General features: G+C 37.1%; 9 protein-coding genes across 9 annotated transcripts; 4 read left to right on the top strand and 5 right to left on the bottom strand.

Moving 5' to 3' along the window:
- Positions 1 to 184: 184 nt before the first annotated feature.
- FDP41_000028 (uncharacterized protein) lies at positions 185 to 1363 on the bottom strand (the record flags this gene model as incomplete). The annotated part of the gene is made up of 1 exon (XM_044706033.1): positions 185 to 1363. The coding sequence occupies one exon, from the start codon at positions 1361 to 1363 to the stop codon at positions 185 to 187; it is 1179 nt and encodes a 392-aa protein (XP_044569702.1).
- Positions 1364 to 1911: 548 nt separating this feature from the next.
- FDP41_000027 (uncharacterized protein) lies at positions 1912 to 3498 on the top strand (the record flags this gene model as incomplete). The annotated part of the gene is made up of 1 exon (XM_044705922.1): positions 1912 to 3498. One exon carries the CDS (start codon positions 1912 to 1914, stop codon positions 3496 to 3498), a length of 1587 nt encoding a protein of 528 aa, XP_044569701.1.
- A 165-nt stretch (positions 3499 to 3663) lies between these two features.
- FDP41_000026 (uncharacterized protein) lies at positions 3664 to 4363 on the top strand (the record flags this gene model as incomplete). The annotated part of the gene is made up of 2 exons (XM_044705811.1): positions 3664 to 3717; positions 4010 to 4363. The coding sequence occupies 2 exons, from the start codon at positions 3664 to 3666 to the stop codon at positions 4361 to 4363; spliced, it is 408 nt and encodes a 135-aa protein (XP_044569700.1).
- A 368-nt stretch (positions 4364 to 4731) lies between these two features.
- On the bottom strand, positions 4732 to 6792 carry FDP41_000025 (uncharacterized protein; the record flags this gene model as incomplete). The annotated part of the gene is made up of 2 exons (XM_044705700.1): positions 4732 to 6085; positions 6275 to 6792. 2 exons carry the CDS (start codon positions 6790 to 6792, stop codon positions 4732 to 4734), a joined length of 1872 nt encoding a protein of 623 aa, XP_044569699.1.
- A 497-nt stretch (positions 6793 to 7289) lies between these two features.
- FDP41_000024 (uncharacterized protein) lies at positions 7290 to 8092 on the top strand (the record flags this gene model as incomplete). Its single annotated transcript, XM_044705589.1, has 2 exons — positions 7290 to 7646; positions 7886 to 8092. 2 exons carry the CDS (start codon positions 7290 to 7292, stop codon positions 8090 to 8092), a joined length of 564 nt encoding a protein of 187 aa, XP_044569698.1.
- A 56-nt stretch (positions 8093 to 8148) lies between these two features.
- On the bottom strand, positions 8149 to 9465 carry FDP41_000023 (uncharacterized protein; the record flags this gene model as incomplete). The annotated part of the gene is made up of 1 exon (XM_044705478.1): positions 8149 to 9465. The coding sequence occupies one exon, from the start codon at positions 9463 to 9465 to the stop codon at positions 8149 to 8151; it is 1317 nt and encodes a 438-aa protein (XP_044569697.1).
- A 682-nt stretch (positions 9466 to 10147) lies between these two features.
- On the bottom strand, positions 10148 to 13069 carry FDP41_000022 (uncharacterized protein; the record flags this gene model as incomplete). Its single annotated transcript, XM_044705368.1, has 1 exon — positions 10148 to 13069. One exon carries the CDS (start codon positions 13067 to 13069, stop codon positions 10148 to 10150), a length of 2922 nt encoding a protein of 973 aa, XP_044569696.1.
- Positions 13070 to 13411: 342 nt separating this feature from the next.
- FDP41_000021 (uncharacterized protein) lies at positions 13412 to 14353 on the bottom strand (the record flags this gene model as incomplete). Its single annotated transcript, XM_044705257.1, has 1 exon — positions 13412 to 14353. One exon carries the CDS (start codon positions 14351 to 14353, stop codon positions 13412 to 13414), a length of 942 nt encoding a protein of 313 aa, XP_044569695.1.
- Positions 14354 to 15533: 1180 nt separating this feature from the next.
- FDP41_000020 (uncharacterized protein) lies at positions 15534 to 18206 on the top strand (the record flags this gene model as incomplete). The annotated part of the gene is made up of 1 exon (XM_044705146.1): positions 15534 to 18206. One exon carries the CDS (start codon positions 15534 to 15536, stop codon positions 18204 to 18206), a length of 2673 nt encoding a protein of 890 aa, XP_044569694.1.
- Between the last annotated feature and the right edge of the window lie 47 nt (positions 18207 to 18253).

Raw genomic sequence — 18253 nt, 5'->3', positions numbered from 1 at the left:
CTGTTTCGCTGCTACTGCTAGGGGTGTATCGATTACTTTTATAATTGAGGCTTTAAGATATCGGGAAAATGAAAGATCTCACGCTTTAGCTTGTTAGTTCTTTGGGACAAATTTGTTTGATGTAGATTTATATGAATGAATATTCTTTAAAGGATGCCATCATATACATGAACTCTAGAGTTCATTATTGGAACATGTTTTCCAGACCCCATACAAATGCAACATAACCCAAATTGGTGAGCACAAGTTTTAAATTATGCTCCAGGAATGGAAATGGCCATCTGAAATTCTCTAAAATTAAGGTTACACACCCAAATAGTAGAGAAATATTTCCCAAATATATTTGTGAGTGTTCAGAGCTGAAGAATATGAAATAGACACTTATCAACAGTGGAATGAGAAATGAAAGTAAAAAGCTCCAATTTACAACTCTCTCGTCTCCACTACTATTCTCTATAATTCCAACTACTTGTTCTGTTGAAACAAGTGGATGTTTTTTCTGAACTCGCACATAAATATATTGTGACACTAAATCCAATTCGTATTGCAAGCTGAAAAATGTTTGTCGGAATTCATTCACTCCAAGAAATGCAATGGTCAGAGAGATGATAAAACAAGTCATTCGATAGAGAACCCCATTATTTCTTGTCACCATCATTGGATCCGTGGTATTATTCATCGAGTCTTCATTCCAAATTTTCATCGTCCATGCCACACTACATAAAAATATCGAAAATGGAAATAAATACAATTTGATCAAATATCTCGGATAGTGAGCATTTAAAAATTGATTCGTATTCACAGAATTTGTTCTCGAATTTCGAAAGGAATGTCCTGCCAGTGTAAATCGAATCAAAGTCGGAGTCACAGCATTCAAAAAATTTTCATACACCAAATACACCATCATGGCCATCACCAATAATTGTGAAATAAATTCCAAATTGCATTGTGTCTCATTTCGACAGGAGGCATCTCGATCGTCGTGTTTCGAAAATTGAACACCATCCTGTTTGTCATTCGAATAAGCTCCCGAAATCCAAACTCGTTCAACAACTTTTGGCAACATGTAAAATAAAATCACTGCACCGAATGCTGCAAAGGATAATTGCATGGCAATCGTCGGAATTGAAGTGATCTCTCGAAACATGGGAGGAATGAGTGGATGATGAGTTTTTGGTGACGAGGTGGAGAACGGGCTGTTTGAAAATGTGGAAGACCTACGATCCGATGAGAAACGAAGAGTCATGGAAGAGGAGGGAGAAGGAATGGCTGACGAAGAAGAAGGTGATGAGGAGGGTGATAGTGTTGTTGAATCGGTCGAGGTGGAAGGAGAGTGCAAAGGATTCGATGGTTTATGGAACATTTTTTTTGATGTTTATTTGACTAGTTCGGAAATGACAAATGACACTTAAATCATCTTTGTCAATGGAAGAGGACTTGGATTTACTGGGATGCTCAAGCTTCCAATTAAATGAGTGATGCGCTATGGATGGACATGCCATGGCTCTTTTCCTCATGATTTTGGTCATGATGCCATGAATGTTTCGATTAAGGTAATATTCTCAACACCTTCTAAATCGAGATAACACTATTCAACATGCTGCTCCGACAATAGCAGTCACCATCGAACCGTAGTTAGCATCTATTGCAATTCTCTGATAACATTGACGTACATTTGCATTAGTTCGTTGATTCTCTCCTTTAAGGGAGAGAAAGATGTTGAAAGAAAGCCTTCCTCGCGAAAAGTTTTTTACAAAAAAAAATATTTCCATCTCTGAAACTCAAGAGTACTGGAATTGGCGCTTGAGGTGGTTTCATGTGGTTATTGAACTTGGTGATTCGGATCATGTAAATACGAGAGTTTCAAACACACAATTAAATTATTATCGAATAATCGATTAGTATAAAAAGATGACGAGCACAAGAAATGGTAATAACAACCATGAAAATAGCTTGCCTCATTTCAATTTATCGCTTCCGTTAGAACCTTTTCAATTGAAAATGAATAAGCCATCTCCACAGCCAGCCAAAGAATTTTTCTATCAACGAAGTTCCATTCATGAATTATTCGTCGACAACAATCTAACTCCGAGCAAACCAAAAGAGGTTCCCAACACCAACAACAACAATACTTCCAACACGAACAACAACAATACATCAACAACTCCATCATCCATTCCTATCATTACTCTTTCCATTTCAAATCCCGAACCATTGCCTCCAACAGCATCAACAACGGGTGGTGCCTCTCGAAGACATTCCCTTGTTTCTTGCCGATCGCCGAGTTGTGCATCATTGGGAGATCCGGAAGATAGTGATCTCGCCCTTCCCACTGAGCCCATAAAGATTGTTCCTTACTCTCCTCGTTTGCCCTCGCCTATCATTAATAAGGGACTCTTTGGTGGGGATGGTGTCAACTTCTCACCAAGACCAAAGCAGAAACGGCCAAAATCTTCACCTCGAAAGAAAGCAAACAATGGTAGTAGTCCCTCCAAAACACAGAATTTCTCTCAAACCTTAATTTCACCGAAAAACAGCTTTTATCAAACAAAACCATCGTGCTATGTCTACACATTGAATAATGAACAGGAGGATGATCGTGAAGAATTGCAAGTGATGACTCCTCGAAAAGTCGTGGATATTTATAGCAATTTGACCAGAAAGTGGAATTCCCTCAAACATGACCCGAGTTTTGACCTTTCCCTCTCTCAACACAAAAACCGAATCACGGCAGATAAAAATGCAACTCTTCAGATGCGTAGAGAATTGTGTGACATGAACTCGACTCTTGATTATTGCTACTTTGAAATGTCCTCATTCACCTTACCCGAAAATATTGACCCTAAAAAGATGAATATTGATAAGGCTGCGTTTGAGCGATCTCCTATGAGTGAACATGAGCAGGAGCTTCACATGAAACGACAGCGAGAAAAGTTTTTGAGGGACACTAGATCTAAAACTCTAGCAAATGAATATGCACATGATATGGACTTTAAAACACTGTCCTTAATATGTGACCTCAAAAAGAAGAGTGTAGAAGAAAATGCACATCACCATGTTGAAGATTCCTTGTTGTCTTCCCTGAGAAAGGGTCAAAATTTGGTGCAATCTCCACGCATTGCTCCACTGAGTCCAATTATGACTCCAAAGCGAACAGCAACACCACCAACCTCGAATACAAGCCACCAAGAACCAACGTGTGACAAAACCAGTACTACTGGATGCCAAACCTCAACTCCTAAAAGACCTCACACCACAAACACTCCTCGAAATCCTCGTAAATACATCGTTTCAGCAGAAAAATCCTCTGAGATGAGCTCCTCTCATTTAAACAGTCCTCAATCGAGTCCTCACCGTCCATTGGCAACAACCAAATCTGGAAAATTGCCACAACAACCCTTACCTCCTCTCCACACTCTTCAATCACCACGTGTGTCAAAACCAATGTTTTCCTCACGGTCTTACTTTTCCTGTTCCTCTTCTTCTAAAAAAGCATGAATGAGCTCTTTTAGAATGCAAGGGTAAATAAGGTGAGGATCGCTCCTCAAGCACTACGATGTCACCCTTGATGAACATTTTTGAATACTTTTCGAAAAGGGTCATCTCTCTCATCAAAAAATATTATCGTTACGAATCTGAACACGAAGAACCATCATCGTCATCATGAATCCCTATCAACAACCAGGTTATCCAGGATACCCACCACAACAAGGATATGTATGTATAATTGATCAATTATTGTTGTTGTTGTTTTGAATGCGAATATTTTTAATCATCAATTTTCATCATCGTCAAAATGGAAACGATGATGATCATCATGATATTGATCCATTTGAATGATCGTGTGTTCATCATTATCAATTTTCATATGATGATGTTATTATTTGGAATTTTTACTTCTTTTCCTTCTTCTTGATCTCGATGATTTCCATAATGGATCACCTTGCTGTGGCACCGATCAAACTCTCTTCACATGAACAACCATTCCATCCGTTGAATTCACACATAGCCACCCATGCAACCAGGAATGCCTATGCAACCAGGTATGATTCCACCACAAGGTTATCCTCCAATGCAACCCGGAATGCCTATGCAACCAATGGTTCCAATGGGACAACCTCCAATGATGCCCATGGGTCAACCAGGAATGGTTCCAATGGGTCAACCCGGTTATTATGCCACTCCTCCACCTACTGGTTATGTTCAACCACCAGTGAATTACACCACTACAACCACCTATGCCTATCCTCCTGGCCACAGTGGTTATCATCACTATCATCACGGAAAGAAGATGAAGTTTGGAAAACGTATGAAGTTTGGTAAAGGATTCCACAAAGGAAAGTTTGGAAAGAAGTGGTTCTAAATTTAGAGTGTCAATACTCATCACGTGTTGTTGTTATATATATGGTACAGTAATAGCAGAACTTATTGTACATACAGAGTTTTGATATTTAACAGTAATAGTATAAATGTATTTCATTTTGTATGTGTATTTGCGGTTTTCATATTTGAAAGACATGATCCACTTTCAATCATGAAAGTCACACTATTGCGACATCAAAATCGAATGTCGAAGAATCACATTCTCATACACACATGAATCGCTTAACAAATTTTGGAATTTATTGACCTAGAGTGATTTTGTTGGTATTTTTCTTGACAAGAGACTCAGCTCCATCACTTCTACTACTCAGGAGCCCCTTAAATGATGAGGTGAATGCTTAATCTTATCTATCTCATACCCATTTGCTTTTGAGCTTCAACTTCCTTCTTCTTATTTTCAATTTCAGTCTTGGATTTCTTATATTCTTGTGTTCTCTTGTATCTCACAAAAATATCAAGCATGTCTCTTTCGACGTGGGCCTCCAACTTGAGGAAAACAGTATTTGGAATACTCTTTCCTTCTAAAAGATGCAAAATTTCATTTTCCCAAGCCGATCGATTCGGTAAATTGAGTTCCAATTTGGCTCCATATTTCACATACTTCTCCAAAATGGTTTGTGCAAAACGTTTTCTCTTCTCACGACCCTTAACTCTCTTAAATGCATGTGCATCTTCCCAAAACAAAATTCCTTCAGGTACAAATGACTCAATGGCAAAGTTTTTAAACAATTGTCTTGCCTTCTTGTCAAACAAAATTTCACGAATTTCAGTGTGTGAGAGTGAATCGTCAGAGCCTGCCTGTGTAGGATCGGCCCATGCAAATCTCGATGTGTAAAATGACAAAATGACAGGAATCAAACACGAACAAGTATTATCGAAAACAATGGCAATTAAAACCACCCATCCAGCCGGGAAGGAATGTTCTGCATATCTCCCATAGGTTGAAACAACTCCAAAAATTAAGAAAATTAGCACATCAATCAACCAAAAGGTCATGACAAGGAAAACTTCAATACGAATAAACCAATTCTCTTTCACCAAGAATGTGACTGTGAATAACATGATGTAAGCAATAATGACATAAAAGGCAGTCAATGCAAAAACAGCATATGCTCTTGTACCTGTTGGACAACCCCAAAGAAATGGATGAGTGTTGTAATATTTCAAATCGGTCAAAATTAAAACTAAAAAAATAATCAAGTGGATGGCATAGACACCAATAATAATTCCAGAAAGGACTAACTTTCCTCCTAAAATGGAATAAATGTCCAACACACGTTTGACTTTGTTCTTGTCGAAAGGAGCGACTTCTTTTTCATCTTCAAAATCGATAATGTCTTCATCTTCGATTCCATCCATTTCACTTGCAATGGTTGTGTTTTTATCTTCTTCTTCATCCTCAATGACATTTGACGTTGGAGTTTCATTACCACCGTTGATTCCGAGAGGAGTGGCAGGTGTTGTGACACTACTGCCGGTAGTGAGAGTTGTTCCAGAATCGACTTGAACCAAAGAAGGTGACTGAGCAATGACTGGATTGGAGTTGTTGCTGTTTGAACTTTGTTTGTTTTGTTCACCACCACTATTGGAAACATTTCCGAGTGGAATTAATTTCTTAAATACAGAGTCTCTTCGTTCGACGATACTTGTGAATTTTTGTTTGTGTTTGCTGAGAAGATAAACGAAGAGTAATCTCCAACATCTTTTGTGAGGTTTTTGCAATAACATGGAAGTAGATTAATATTTGGAAAAGTAGTAGATGGATCATTTTTGGAACATTGTCAATGTAGTAGTAGACCACATGGGAATCATTAGGTACATTGCCATTTCCAAACATTCAAAAATTTCCAAATTAGTACAATTACCATATAATCGCAAATTTCAAACTTACCTCAAAATAGAAGGTAAAAACAATCCCGGATATGCCAAAATCAACAAGAACGTAAAGAAGAAACAAGGAAAATCATACCGACCAAATGAAAATCTAAATGTCACCATCACACTCACAAAAAACGTCGCAAACAAACTCACAATCATCAAAAACACATCTCTCGCCTTCACCGGTTGATAATTTCTTCTCCAAAGCACCAAAGCCAACAAGATGAAAAACCAAACTGTAAACACTGCAAACAATGTCCACGAGACTGGAGAAATGTAGGAATTGTCCAATAATTCGACACGAGAGGTGAGAATTCCTCCCAAATAGACTGTTGCATAGGGTGATGAAGAGAAAGTGTTGTTGAAAGAATTAATATTCGAAGAGTTGTTGTTGCTCGTGTTGTTGGAGAGGAGATTTGAAAGAGTTTGAAAGACAGCTGAAGGATACAATAATGAATCTTCATAGAAGGGAGAGGGAGGAAATTGGTCGAGAATGGAAGAAGGTGTTATTGACGAGTTGTTGGAGGTCATGATGAATCTTCTTCACTCCGAACCGTCAGTGGCCACACGGAATGTTTGGTATTGTGGTTGTTGATGAGGGAGGAGATAAAAGTTCGTGCGTACGCGAGAGGAAAACAAGTGAATTTCGGAGGGCCTTTGATGGTTTTTTTTGAAAGTTTTTTGTGTGTTGATGTCTGACAGGTCGTAATTGGACCTCAATTATTTGTTCATCTTCTTTCAGAAGACATCATAATGGCCATGTGGAAACACACATCTCTCTCTTGAAGTGCACACTTAATCTTTCCAATCAATACTTCATGTATCATCAACCACAATTTCAAAAGATCATGGAAATAGAACAATTGCCAGAACTGATCTCTTTAAAGAAGGTAAAGAAGACCTCTTCAAAAGACATTGATTTTCCATTATGAATCCAACATGTCACTTTAGATGCACATTCCCAAAATGAATCATCATTTACAAAAAAATTCATTAACGACCTTTTCCATCATTAGGACATTGTGATGATGACGAGAAATAACAACAACAACAACAACAACACTCCAATCATTCTGAATGACTTGAGGATTGAAGCCAATAGAACTTTGGCTGAAAATAAGAATGCTCTATTACCGTCCGTTCAGACAAGGAATATTGATCCGTTCCTCCGAACAAAAACAGAACCATTCATAAAGTCCTCTTCGGAATTGAATATTAGTGGTAGAAGTGGAAATGTGTTTGAACAATTGATTGCCATGCCTGTCTTACATTTGATTTATCAATTTGTTGGAAGGATTAAATCATTTGATCAGTTGAGAAATATTAAATTGGGATTGGGAGCTTTGCTGATTTATTATGCGGGATTTCTGGCGTTCTTGTTGCATGTAGGTTTGGAGAGAGATTTAATGATGAATTGAATTGTTAAATCAAACCAATCATTTTGAATTGGAAATGATGTTCATTGTATTATTATTTAATTATTATATATTATTTTATATATTATATATACATTTACATTATGAATTATTTTAAAATATTGTGTGATGGAATTAATTTGGTATTGGTGTGGTTACATTTAATAATTTATAAATTATTTTGGAATTTATTGTTCATGAACAAAAAGAGAAATAACGATAGAAAACTCTTATCAATTTATGAAAGATATTGGAACCGAAACAAAGCAATAATTTATAGTAATAATTTGGAAAGTAGTGAGAAGATGGCCGTTCCAGCTAAATTGTCAACACAGACAGCGAGCAGTAGCACCAACTTTCTTTCACAATTTCAAAACATGTTACAGCCCATCATGTCAAAACTTGGTTTACAATGAAGAGACAGGTGTGGCATCCCATCAAGAATGTTTTTTGGAGCTGTACATCCAGGAAACTATTTTGTTTTTGCTGAAGATTGAGGTCTGCTATTGCTCTTTTGAGGTGTAGGAAGTGACATGGCCGTTTCTTCTGTAGCTTTCACTCGTGTTTCAACCACTGAAACTTTATCCTCCAATTCGGTCATGACTTCATGTTTGAGATATTCTGCAATTTCTTTCAAATTTTCATCCGTCAACTTGGGAGCACTTCTCTCTGCCTTTTCCTTTTCATAGCGTTCTCTAGCTTCGTTTTCAAGTCGCAGACGTTCTTCCTCTTCCGCTTGACGTCTTCGAGCTTCTGCTTCCTCGAGAGCCCTTCGTTCATCCTCTTTCTTTTGAATATAGGCAACATCTTGCAACATGGCAGAAAGAGGATACACACAATCAATCATGATGGAATTAACACTGACCTTGTAATCATATTCTTTCACGGGCTGATTTTCTTCATAGACATACTTGTACAGGTGATAATGCTGCACCACAGTTTTCAGAATGAAATCAGAAACAATGGCAACATCATCAATATTGAATAGTGGAAGTTTGCTTCTGTATTCTTCCTTTCTTTTCTTTTCAATCATGGCTTTCTCTTCTGCGAGACGTTGCTCTTCTTCTTGCTTTCTCATAAATTCTTCCTCTTCCTCCTTTGTCATTTTCTTGGAAGAGCTGGATGAACTGGGTGGTTTTTTCTTCTTGTCCTTTTCCTGTTTGAGACGCTCTTCCTCTAGTTTTCGTTCTTCTTCTTGGATTTGTTTTTCAAGATCAGAAACTTGCTCTAGTGACAATGGCTTGCTCATTTCAAAGAGTTTTGTTTTTATATATTCCTGTAATTCGAGCTCAGATGCAAATTTGGGCGTCGTTGTTAATGAGGACTGATTGATTGGAATGTTAGCACTTTCATTAGAGAGACATCCTTTCCTTAATGTTTCCATGAGATTGATAAATTCGATCGTTTGTCTTGTTGAAAAGGAATGCTCCTTGCAAAAAGCAATGTAATGACATAATGAATCCAGATAGATGGAAGATCTCAAATCAACTAAATAATCCACAACTCCCAATTGCTTGCTCAAATATTCCAATAACTCACTCTCCTTTTTATTCATGCATCCATGAATGAAGGTATAATCGGAAAGAGGTGATAAATTAGGAGTGATTTTTTCCTTAGAGAAATAGGCGATCATTTCTTCTCGATTGGCAAATCCGCCAATGGGTCCCGAATCGGATCCTCCCACATTGTTTGCTCCCCTCGGAGAAGTCAATTCATTTCCTCCTCTTCGATTACTATTTGCTGTTCCTGGTTTTGAAGAAGAGCCAGTGGAGGCTGCTCTTGAAGACATTTTTTATTGTTTCTTGAAAATTTGTAATTCTAGACTTGGCGCCAAAAATTTCGTGATGACAGGAGGTTATATCCAACACGGAAGCAAACTACTTTTCATTCTGAAAAACTTTTCTTAAGGTCTACATTACAAATGATGACACGACCGGCATTAAAGTGTCACCTTCTGGAACTTTGGATGTTTGTTGTCCTGTTGTGTTGAATGATTGATCCAGCTTTAGGGGATCGAGACTGAAGCCTCTCTCTAACTTCCTTTTTGAACCATTGGAATGTTTGCCAAGTAATTGAGGACATGGATGAAGTGAGTTTAGTGTTAAGAAAGTCAAGATGCATATTCTCAGGATATTACAGTTTCTGGCGATCAATTTTTAGTTTTGATTTCAACTGAATGACAAATCCTTGCTCAATGATTTAAACTTCCTTAAGACATGAATGACACATATCTCAGAGTATGGTAATAATTCCTCTCTTCAAAAGCTCAAAGGAAGATTAGAGTGAGGTCAATCTTTCACAAAACTCATAGCTTTACTTGAAAGACAAGTCTTGATCATGTTTCATCACTTCGCCCAAAATTTGGAGTGAGAACGGAACCACTGACTTCAATAAAAATTGAATCGTTGGGGTCAATTCTTATCACGGACTTATTGGAAATGAATAGAGTATTATAAGAAAGAAAGTAATCATCATTGTTGGAATACATCAGCCACAGCAGACAAGTTCTTGTTGTTGAGATAATTTTGCCATACTGAATTATTTTTCGAAATTTCATAAATACAATGTCCCTTCTTGGTCAGGACTGCATGATCAGAGAAAATTATTTGCGGTGCATCATCATGATCGTATTGTTGAATCCTATCACTGAGAGGAGTGTTGCTGAAGGTTTCATTTGGATGAAATAATATTCTCAACATTTTTCCTGCTTTCACAATGTCAGTAATAGCTGTGTTCAAGGAATTTCTTTCCTTCAGTGTAAGGTCATTCGTTGGTGGAGACTTATTCGTTTCCAAATTTTCATAATACAAATTGGAAAGATCAGTTGTAGCATAGTTTTTCTTGAATTTTAAATTGTCTCCTGTTTTCCTTGTTACTGCTGCAACAATTGGAATGCATAAAGGAATTGTATCATCGTTAACTTTTGAAGAACGTTTTAACATTCCCAATACATCAGGTCCTGCATTGTGGCATGGACGGACTAAAAATCGAGGTAAAAGATCGTCATCATTTCCAGTTAAAGGATATTTCTCTGTTTGAAATCCTTTCATATTGCAGTGTATGGTGTTAATGAGAAGAGATGAAATTTTGAAGTCATTATTCAATGAATCTTTGGAGACTTCTGAATCTTCAACATAATACTTGGCAGCTAAATAATAGTTTTGCAAATATGTCCCTGGGAATTGTTGTTTAAAGAATTCAAAATGGTTCAAAATAAAATATACAGAAGCAACTTCAGAGAGAGGTGAAATATCACCAATATTACTTAATTGCTTGTGAGAATTTAAAAACCAATCACCCTTAGACTCATCTTTTTGAAGAGTCTTCAATAATCTCATCCTTTCTATTGGACTGACAACCTTATATATTTTGTTAGTATAATCAAAAGTGTAACTTAACCCATGTGTTAACAAGAACTTGGAAGCATCTTCGATCTCTTTCGATATACTTGTTTGTGTTGAGACAATATGCAAAGCTTCTGTTAAATTTGCCTCTCCAAGCAAGGCTAATCGGTAAAACAAACTCTTGTATAAGGGATTGTCAATTTTTTCTGTTCCGTAACCCTTTCTGTCAAAAACGAGAGTGCAAAGATTTGTATATATAAACTCTGTAAAAGATTTAAATTGAGGTGTTGAGTCCTTGCACAACTCTAGATATAATTGTTGAAGTAATTCTTCACATCGTCTGGTTGGACCTTGTAAAAATGTTGCAACAAGCTTCCAAATATCTGGATTATTGTGACCTTTTCTACTGGTGTCTATAAACATGTCCAAAAAATTTGTTACTTGTTTCGCGTGCAATATTGGAAGTGGGTTTGTAAAGTGGTAGGAAAACTTTTCAAAGACTTGTTTAGAGTTACCTTCTTTAGATATTTTCTTTTCAATTTTGCCTTCTACAGCACTTGCAAAGGTTGTTGTTAATACTACACCCCCGTAATCTCTCATATTTGAAGTGAGGAGAGTTAATAGGTTTCCGTTGTCAGTGTTTTTTGTTGTTCGAGGAATTTGGCCATCAAAATCGTTAAAATCATGAGCTTCGTCAATGAAAAACATAACTTTTTCTAGTTGTGGAGAAAAACCATGCTGTTCATAATTATTGTTATAAGCTTCTTGTACCATTTTAAAACCTCCATTCAAGATGTATTTACATAAATATAGATTGGTCTTTTTAGTATCTTTAGGATCCAATCTAGCATTAATAATAATATCTGCCACAATCAAGTATGACTTAATGAACCGTTTTGTTTCGCTATCTAATAACCCTCTCAAATTAGAACTGTTTCGTGAAATGTTAAATATCATTTCCAATGAATTCGATATGATATTTTTGTGCTTTGATTGTATAATTAACACAGTATATCCTTTAGAAACTAAATGATATGCAAAGTAAGTTTTTCCAGTTCCAGGTGCTTCTATTAATGCCAACACTGGATGAACTATACCATCCGAGGTGATAAATTTAAAATGTTCATCATATTTGTTTGCAGGAAATGTAGGACCTAAATCGCAAGATATGGCCCAAGAGGATAGAGTTATTTCATTATTGTTATTTGTGTCCTCTTTCTTCTGGTACAAATAGATTGGAGAATCAGATTTGTCGAGTTGAACTTGTTTCATTTTCTCATTGAACTTGAATACAGACTCTTTTTCGTTTCTTGAATAGGTTTGTACATGTTTATCAAAATCATCCAAAACTGATTGGATAAAAGTAGAGGGAACAGTAGTGAATTTCCGCAGAGATTTGTGCACCCAAAATACAACAGATTGACAAGTTTCAGAGATTTGAGGAATGTCATTCTTGTTGTAAATACTTTTCAGTTGATCAATGGCATACTTTATGCCCTCCATATTGATATTCTCAATAATGTTGTGGAGAGATTCGCCATCAAAGCCAAACTCTTGCAAAGGCTTCACCTTTTCTGCAGATAACCCAGCACCACCAATAGATTTAGGAGAAGTCAACATGAATGCCACTTGTTGGGCGTTCCAACTGTCGTAATCATTGAACTTGAGAGTTTCCTGTTGTTCGGCGGAGGTTGTTGTTGAAGATAATGTTGTACTATTGTTGGAGGTATCATTACCACTACCTTTGGCTTTTGTTGATACTTCTTTTCTCTTCAAACAATTCGCAGTAGTAGTGTACGAACGTATTTGGTCAAATGTTCTTGTATTGAACAATTGTTGGTTGTTGTTTGGCATCACTTTTTTCATCCTATACATTAAATCATCATCATCACTGAAAATTAATTTGTTTGATGATGGAGAAAAATTAATGGCACCATGGTGATGATTTCTTGTTTCTCCTCCTACATATTGTGTTGTTGTTTTAATGATGCACGTAATGCTCGTCGAACGGTCGGATGTGCGGTTATTGTTGTGGCAACGAAAAAGCATGCGCTTCATGATTTTTTTATTTAAATGTTGTTCGAAAAGTTGGTCAACAACAATTAATCATTCACCAACTGAAGTGGGACTCGGATTTTTGATGTGTTTAGTGGTAGTGGTGAGAGGTGAATCTTTTAATAGACTTTTACCAACACGTAACAGTGAAAGTTTTATAGCTCACCATAAAGATGAACTTCAGTGCACAAAATGCTGTGTCCTCTGACCTTGCTATAAGGTGATTTATAGATTCCTTGATGATGATTGCATGAAAGAATGGAACAATATTGGTGCTGGTTTTTTGGAACCTCTCAGGAATGCATTAAACTGTCCTTTTCCCTATTTGTGGTTCTATCAATCGCTCATCATCATGTGGACCATCCACATGCACATGACACTCATCATGAGCCATACAAATAATGGATGACTAGCACCGGTCATCCTTGCACTGATTCCTGCGTCACTGGATCGAGTAGTTGCTTGCGTAAAGACCCCAAACGATGATCCCAATCCAAACGCCTTAATATAACAACTCACACAATCTTTCCGATTCTGTTCCAACCACCCCTTCTGATCCAATACGTCCCCAATGACGGCATGAACCTTTCGTTGTAATGCTAATATATATTGTCCATCATAGGAGGCTGGAACTTTGGTTGCAGCTTGTAATTGCTGCTGAGCGATCGTATCAAAAATTGTTCCTTCATAGTATGTGACATTAATTCCAGATCGATTCAATTGTTGTAACTCATTAATATTAGTGAGAGTGGTATTATCTAAATCGGTCCTTAGAAAGGCATTCACAGAGACTCCGTATGGACAGACACTAAATTTCACTTTGGCTGCTCGTTCTTCCGTGATGGTGGTATCAGCCACAGCAATGTCACAATCACCATTTTCGACGGCAGTTCTCAATGAATCAAAATAACCCAATGTTTCATTCATAACCAATGGAACATTCTTTGATTTCAAAGTTAAACCATATTGAGTATTGAAAGCATCAACAATTCGTTTTCCAACTTCCTTATAAATGGATGGCCAAGGCTCTGCAATGTATGAAGAACCATCGTAACACATTTTCAATTCGGAAATAGAGGGCGGAATGGGCCATCGAGAGGGATATTTTGTTTTTACGGAACACAAAGGAACTGGAAAGCCAACGACAGTGGTAATGTATTGTTGAAAGGAGGAGGATGAAACGACATCGTACATGGCTGCATCGACGGCCTGATTGAATTCAATAGAAGCTAATGGATTTGCATGGATCCACTGATGAGGAGTAATGAAAATGGCCATGAAAAAGAATAGTATTGTCCATGTGAGAAGGGGCCAACAAGAGGAATGGTGGTTGACCACCATCAATGATGACGACATTGTTCTTTGTGGTGGTTGTGGTCGTGGTCGTGGTTCAAATTTGTTTTTTTTTGATGGTTGCTGGAGGAATGGCCATCACTTGAACCGTCCAACAGAAACATGAGCGATATCTCTCAAAATCCTTGTGATACTGCATCTGCCAATGTTCATGGTGTGCGACTTCATCGAGTTGTTTCTATCATTATTGGACTTTTTTGGCAATGGATGACGTTCATGACTTGGCAACGATGTTTAACAACATGATCATAAGGCTTCACATGTGTCCTTTAAACTTTTAAATTCCACACGAGCCAGCGTGGGTTTGACAAGGCCCTCTTCCACACCAAGTTAAACACATATGGCACCGACATTCTTGTTTTCCATTCTCACTAAATGTGTTTTTGATCGTCTTCGCTTTGATTTTCCATTGAGAGCGAAGTTCCGAATCAACTTTGGTTCTTCTACTTACAAATACATTCTCTACACATACCTATATTAATGGTGCAATTTCAGGTGCAAAATGTTGTGGTGCACATTCTGTTGAGTATAGTGATGCAAATGTTCATGACAGACTAACCAAGAATGAGATATCAAGAATGTTAAAACATATGGAAGAAATGCTTCATATGAAAATCAAGTTCAATCTTCTTTTGAGTCAACCTTTGCAAAGGTTGTAAAGAAGACGCCTTCTTCTATTAACATTTATCACCACTTATTCGCAAACAACATGCACTCCGAGAAGAATCTTTTAATGAGAATATAAAATTGTTGTTGTTGATCAAAAAAACACAATTTCATTTCCTCTCTCTCGCAGTAAGTAAAAATGCATTCCACCAATTTCAAATCATCCTCATGCAATTATTTTCTGATCAATGTGCGATGAATCATCATTTCGAATATGACCATTCATTGATATTCATGATGAAAACTTCTCTCGTATGAATTCATGCATTTTCTTTTTTTATTCTTTCATCATCCTGATATTCATCATCGTCATCATTTTGAATTTTTACATTTACATTTGCACATTCTTGTTGTGGTACCATGTCTTTATGTATAAATAGAGAGTGATATACATTGATATAATTATTATTATTACTATAAAATTCAAACTCACAACAAGATGGTTTTTGTAAACGAAGAAATTGAACAAGCCAAACAAAAGGTTCTCTCCGAATTAGGCTATGCTCCAATGGCCATTGTGTTGGGAAGTGGATTGGGTGATTTTCCAAAGGCTCTCTCCAATACTCGTAAAATCCCATACTCTCAAATTCCTCACATGCCTCTCACCTCTGTTCAGGGACATTCTGGTGAATTGATTATTGGAGAATTACCTTCTTCTATTCATGCAAAGGAACACGGACATACTTCTCCCAACAAGAAAAAGCTCATTTACTGCTTTGCTGGTAGAATTCACTCCTATGAAGGTGGTCCATGGGATGAAGTTACCTTTCAAGTGAAATTGATGGCTGCTATTGGATGTAAATTATTCATCTTGACCAATGCGAGTGGTGGCCTTTTTGATGACATGACTGGAGGATGTTTGTGTTTGTTGACTGGACATTTCAGATTGCTGGCAAGAATGGATCCAAATAGTTTGGCGAGTGCTGTTCGTGTTTTTGAAAAGAATGGCATTGCTACTCAACAGCAACCACCACAACAAACGACAGAACTCGTTCGAGTTGAAAAGAATGAATTTGAATCAGAAATTGAGGCAAAATATTCACATTTTACACCTAATTTTTGGACTGCAAAATATGTCAATTTGTGCAGAAGTATTGCAAAGGAGAATTCTATTAAATTATTTGAAGGATCCTATGCATGGGCCAGTGGTCCAAGTTTTGAGACACCTCTCGAAGTTTTGATGGCAAAGAAATTGGGTGGCGCATGTGTGGGTATGTCAACAGTTCCAGAAATGCTCACTTGCAACTATTATGGAATGGATTGTATGGGAATTAGTTTGGTTTGTAATTTGGGTGCAGGATTACAAAAAGAACCTCTCACACATAAGGAAGTTTTGGAGAACTCCAAGATTGGTACTGAACATATTCAATTATTGGTTCGAGAGACTCTCGCAAATATTGAATTTGATGAGACAAGCAATTCACCACTTGTCAGCGGCGCAACCAGTGACACCACCTGTTCTACTTCCTCTTCTACCACTCAATATGTTTCTCTCAAGTTTAACACTGAACCAATGAAAATCACAGAAGAACAAATCAAACAATCTGTCCAATTAATTCAACAAGAATTGGGACAATTTGATGAAAATCAACTTAATATTTATTGCACCCAAGCCAATGTTCCAAACTTGGTACAAGATGCTAAAAAGGTGGACTTGATGACCTTACCAAACTTCCCATATACATCTGCTTCTGGAAATTTTGGATACATTACAAAGAATGCCAATAATCAACTTACACTCATTTCCAATGTGCATCCAAGTTTGGATAATACTTTTACCACAGAAGAGTCTTTCTATTTGACACTTGTGTTCAACCTCCTTAATATTCAGAATGTTGCATACTATGTCAAGTGCAGTGATCCTAGGGTCAATTCTGAAAACACTACACAAGAAATCTCAAGTGTGACCAACTTTGGTTATGCTCAACCTTTGGAATATGTGGAGAGTGTTTACATTTCTCATGACAGAGTTTTGGATGCTCATCAGAATTCTGAAAAGAAGCCCAACTCGTACATGGGATTTATGGGTCCAGATCAACCAAGTTATATGGAATGTCACGTTGCTCAAGAATTGGGACATTCAACATTTGGTGTGACCTCTTTGAATCTTTTCTGTGCATTGAGATATTTCGGTTTTAACGTGAAGGCATTCGTCGAATATTCTGAAAATGCTTCTCTCAATCAAGTACAAATGGGTACTTCATCAGTCAAGAGAAGTGTTAAACCTGTCAACTATGAACAACAACGCAAATTGAAATATAACATGCTCAAGTATGAAGAGGTTGTTGAAGCAACCCAGTTCATTAAGGAACAATTAGATCTCACGTACAAGGTTATTGATTCTGCCATTTTCGATTTGAATTTGAACTTGCCATTCTTTGAGAATCCAAATGTTAATATTGTCAAGACATTGGCATTGAGTGATATTCCTCATTACAAGCCAAAGAATGATGTTTCCCAAGCACTCTCCTTAGTTCGTGTGAGTAGTGATAGCTCAGAAAAATTAGCACTTGTCATTCATCATGTTGGAATTGAGCAAGATCAAAGTGAAAACGCCTATTTACTCAGTAATAGTTTGATCGATTTGACATTCTTTGTTCGAGTTTGTCAATATCTTCAAACCGTTAAATCACTCTATTTGAATAGTGCTGTGACAAGCGCCCTTTCAGAGCTCAGCTCTGAACCAATCTATGCTCCAAACACATTGGTGCAATATAAGGATCATATTAACTTTACTGGATATAATCCATTGATTGGTAAGAACGAGAATAGATGGGGTGACAGATTCTTTGACGTTTCTGGATTGTATCACCCATTAAGAACCACAGCAAAGGTTGAAACATCCAATGTGTTCTACTTTAATCATGCTATTCAGTTGGAAAATAGAACTATTCGTACTCATACCTCCAAGTTCAATGCAAATATTTTGAGTTCTGTAGGATGTTATGAAGCATTGGTTGCCCATCATGACACTAAAGAAAAGGAAAATAGAACTAGAGTGGTATCGTTGGGATTAGTTGTTGACAATGCTCAAACTGAAGGAAAATTGATTTGTCCAGGAAAGAAGAAGGAGCTTGTTAATGTTCTATGTAATGATATTTTAGGATTGTAATGTGGAGTACAGATTCCTTGTCATTAGATGAAACAAATGAAATAATA

This window comes from Naegleria fowleri (genome assembly GCF_008403515.1).
Source record: "Naegleria fowleri strain ATCC 30894 chromosome Unknown tig1, whole genome shotgun sequence".
In the NCBI taxonomy this organism is placed as follows: Eukaryota; Heterolobosea; class Eutetramitea; order Acrasida; family Naegleriidae; genus Naegleria; species Naegleria fowleri.
The sequence above is the reverse complement of the archived record's forward strand: the minus strand, read 5'-3'. Positions and strand labels throughout refer to the sequence as shown.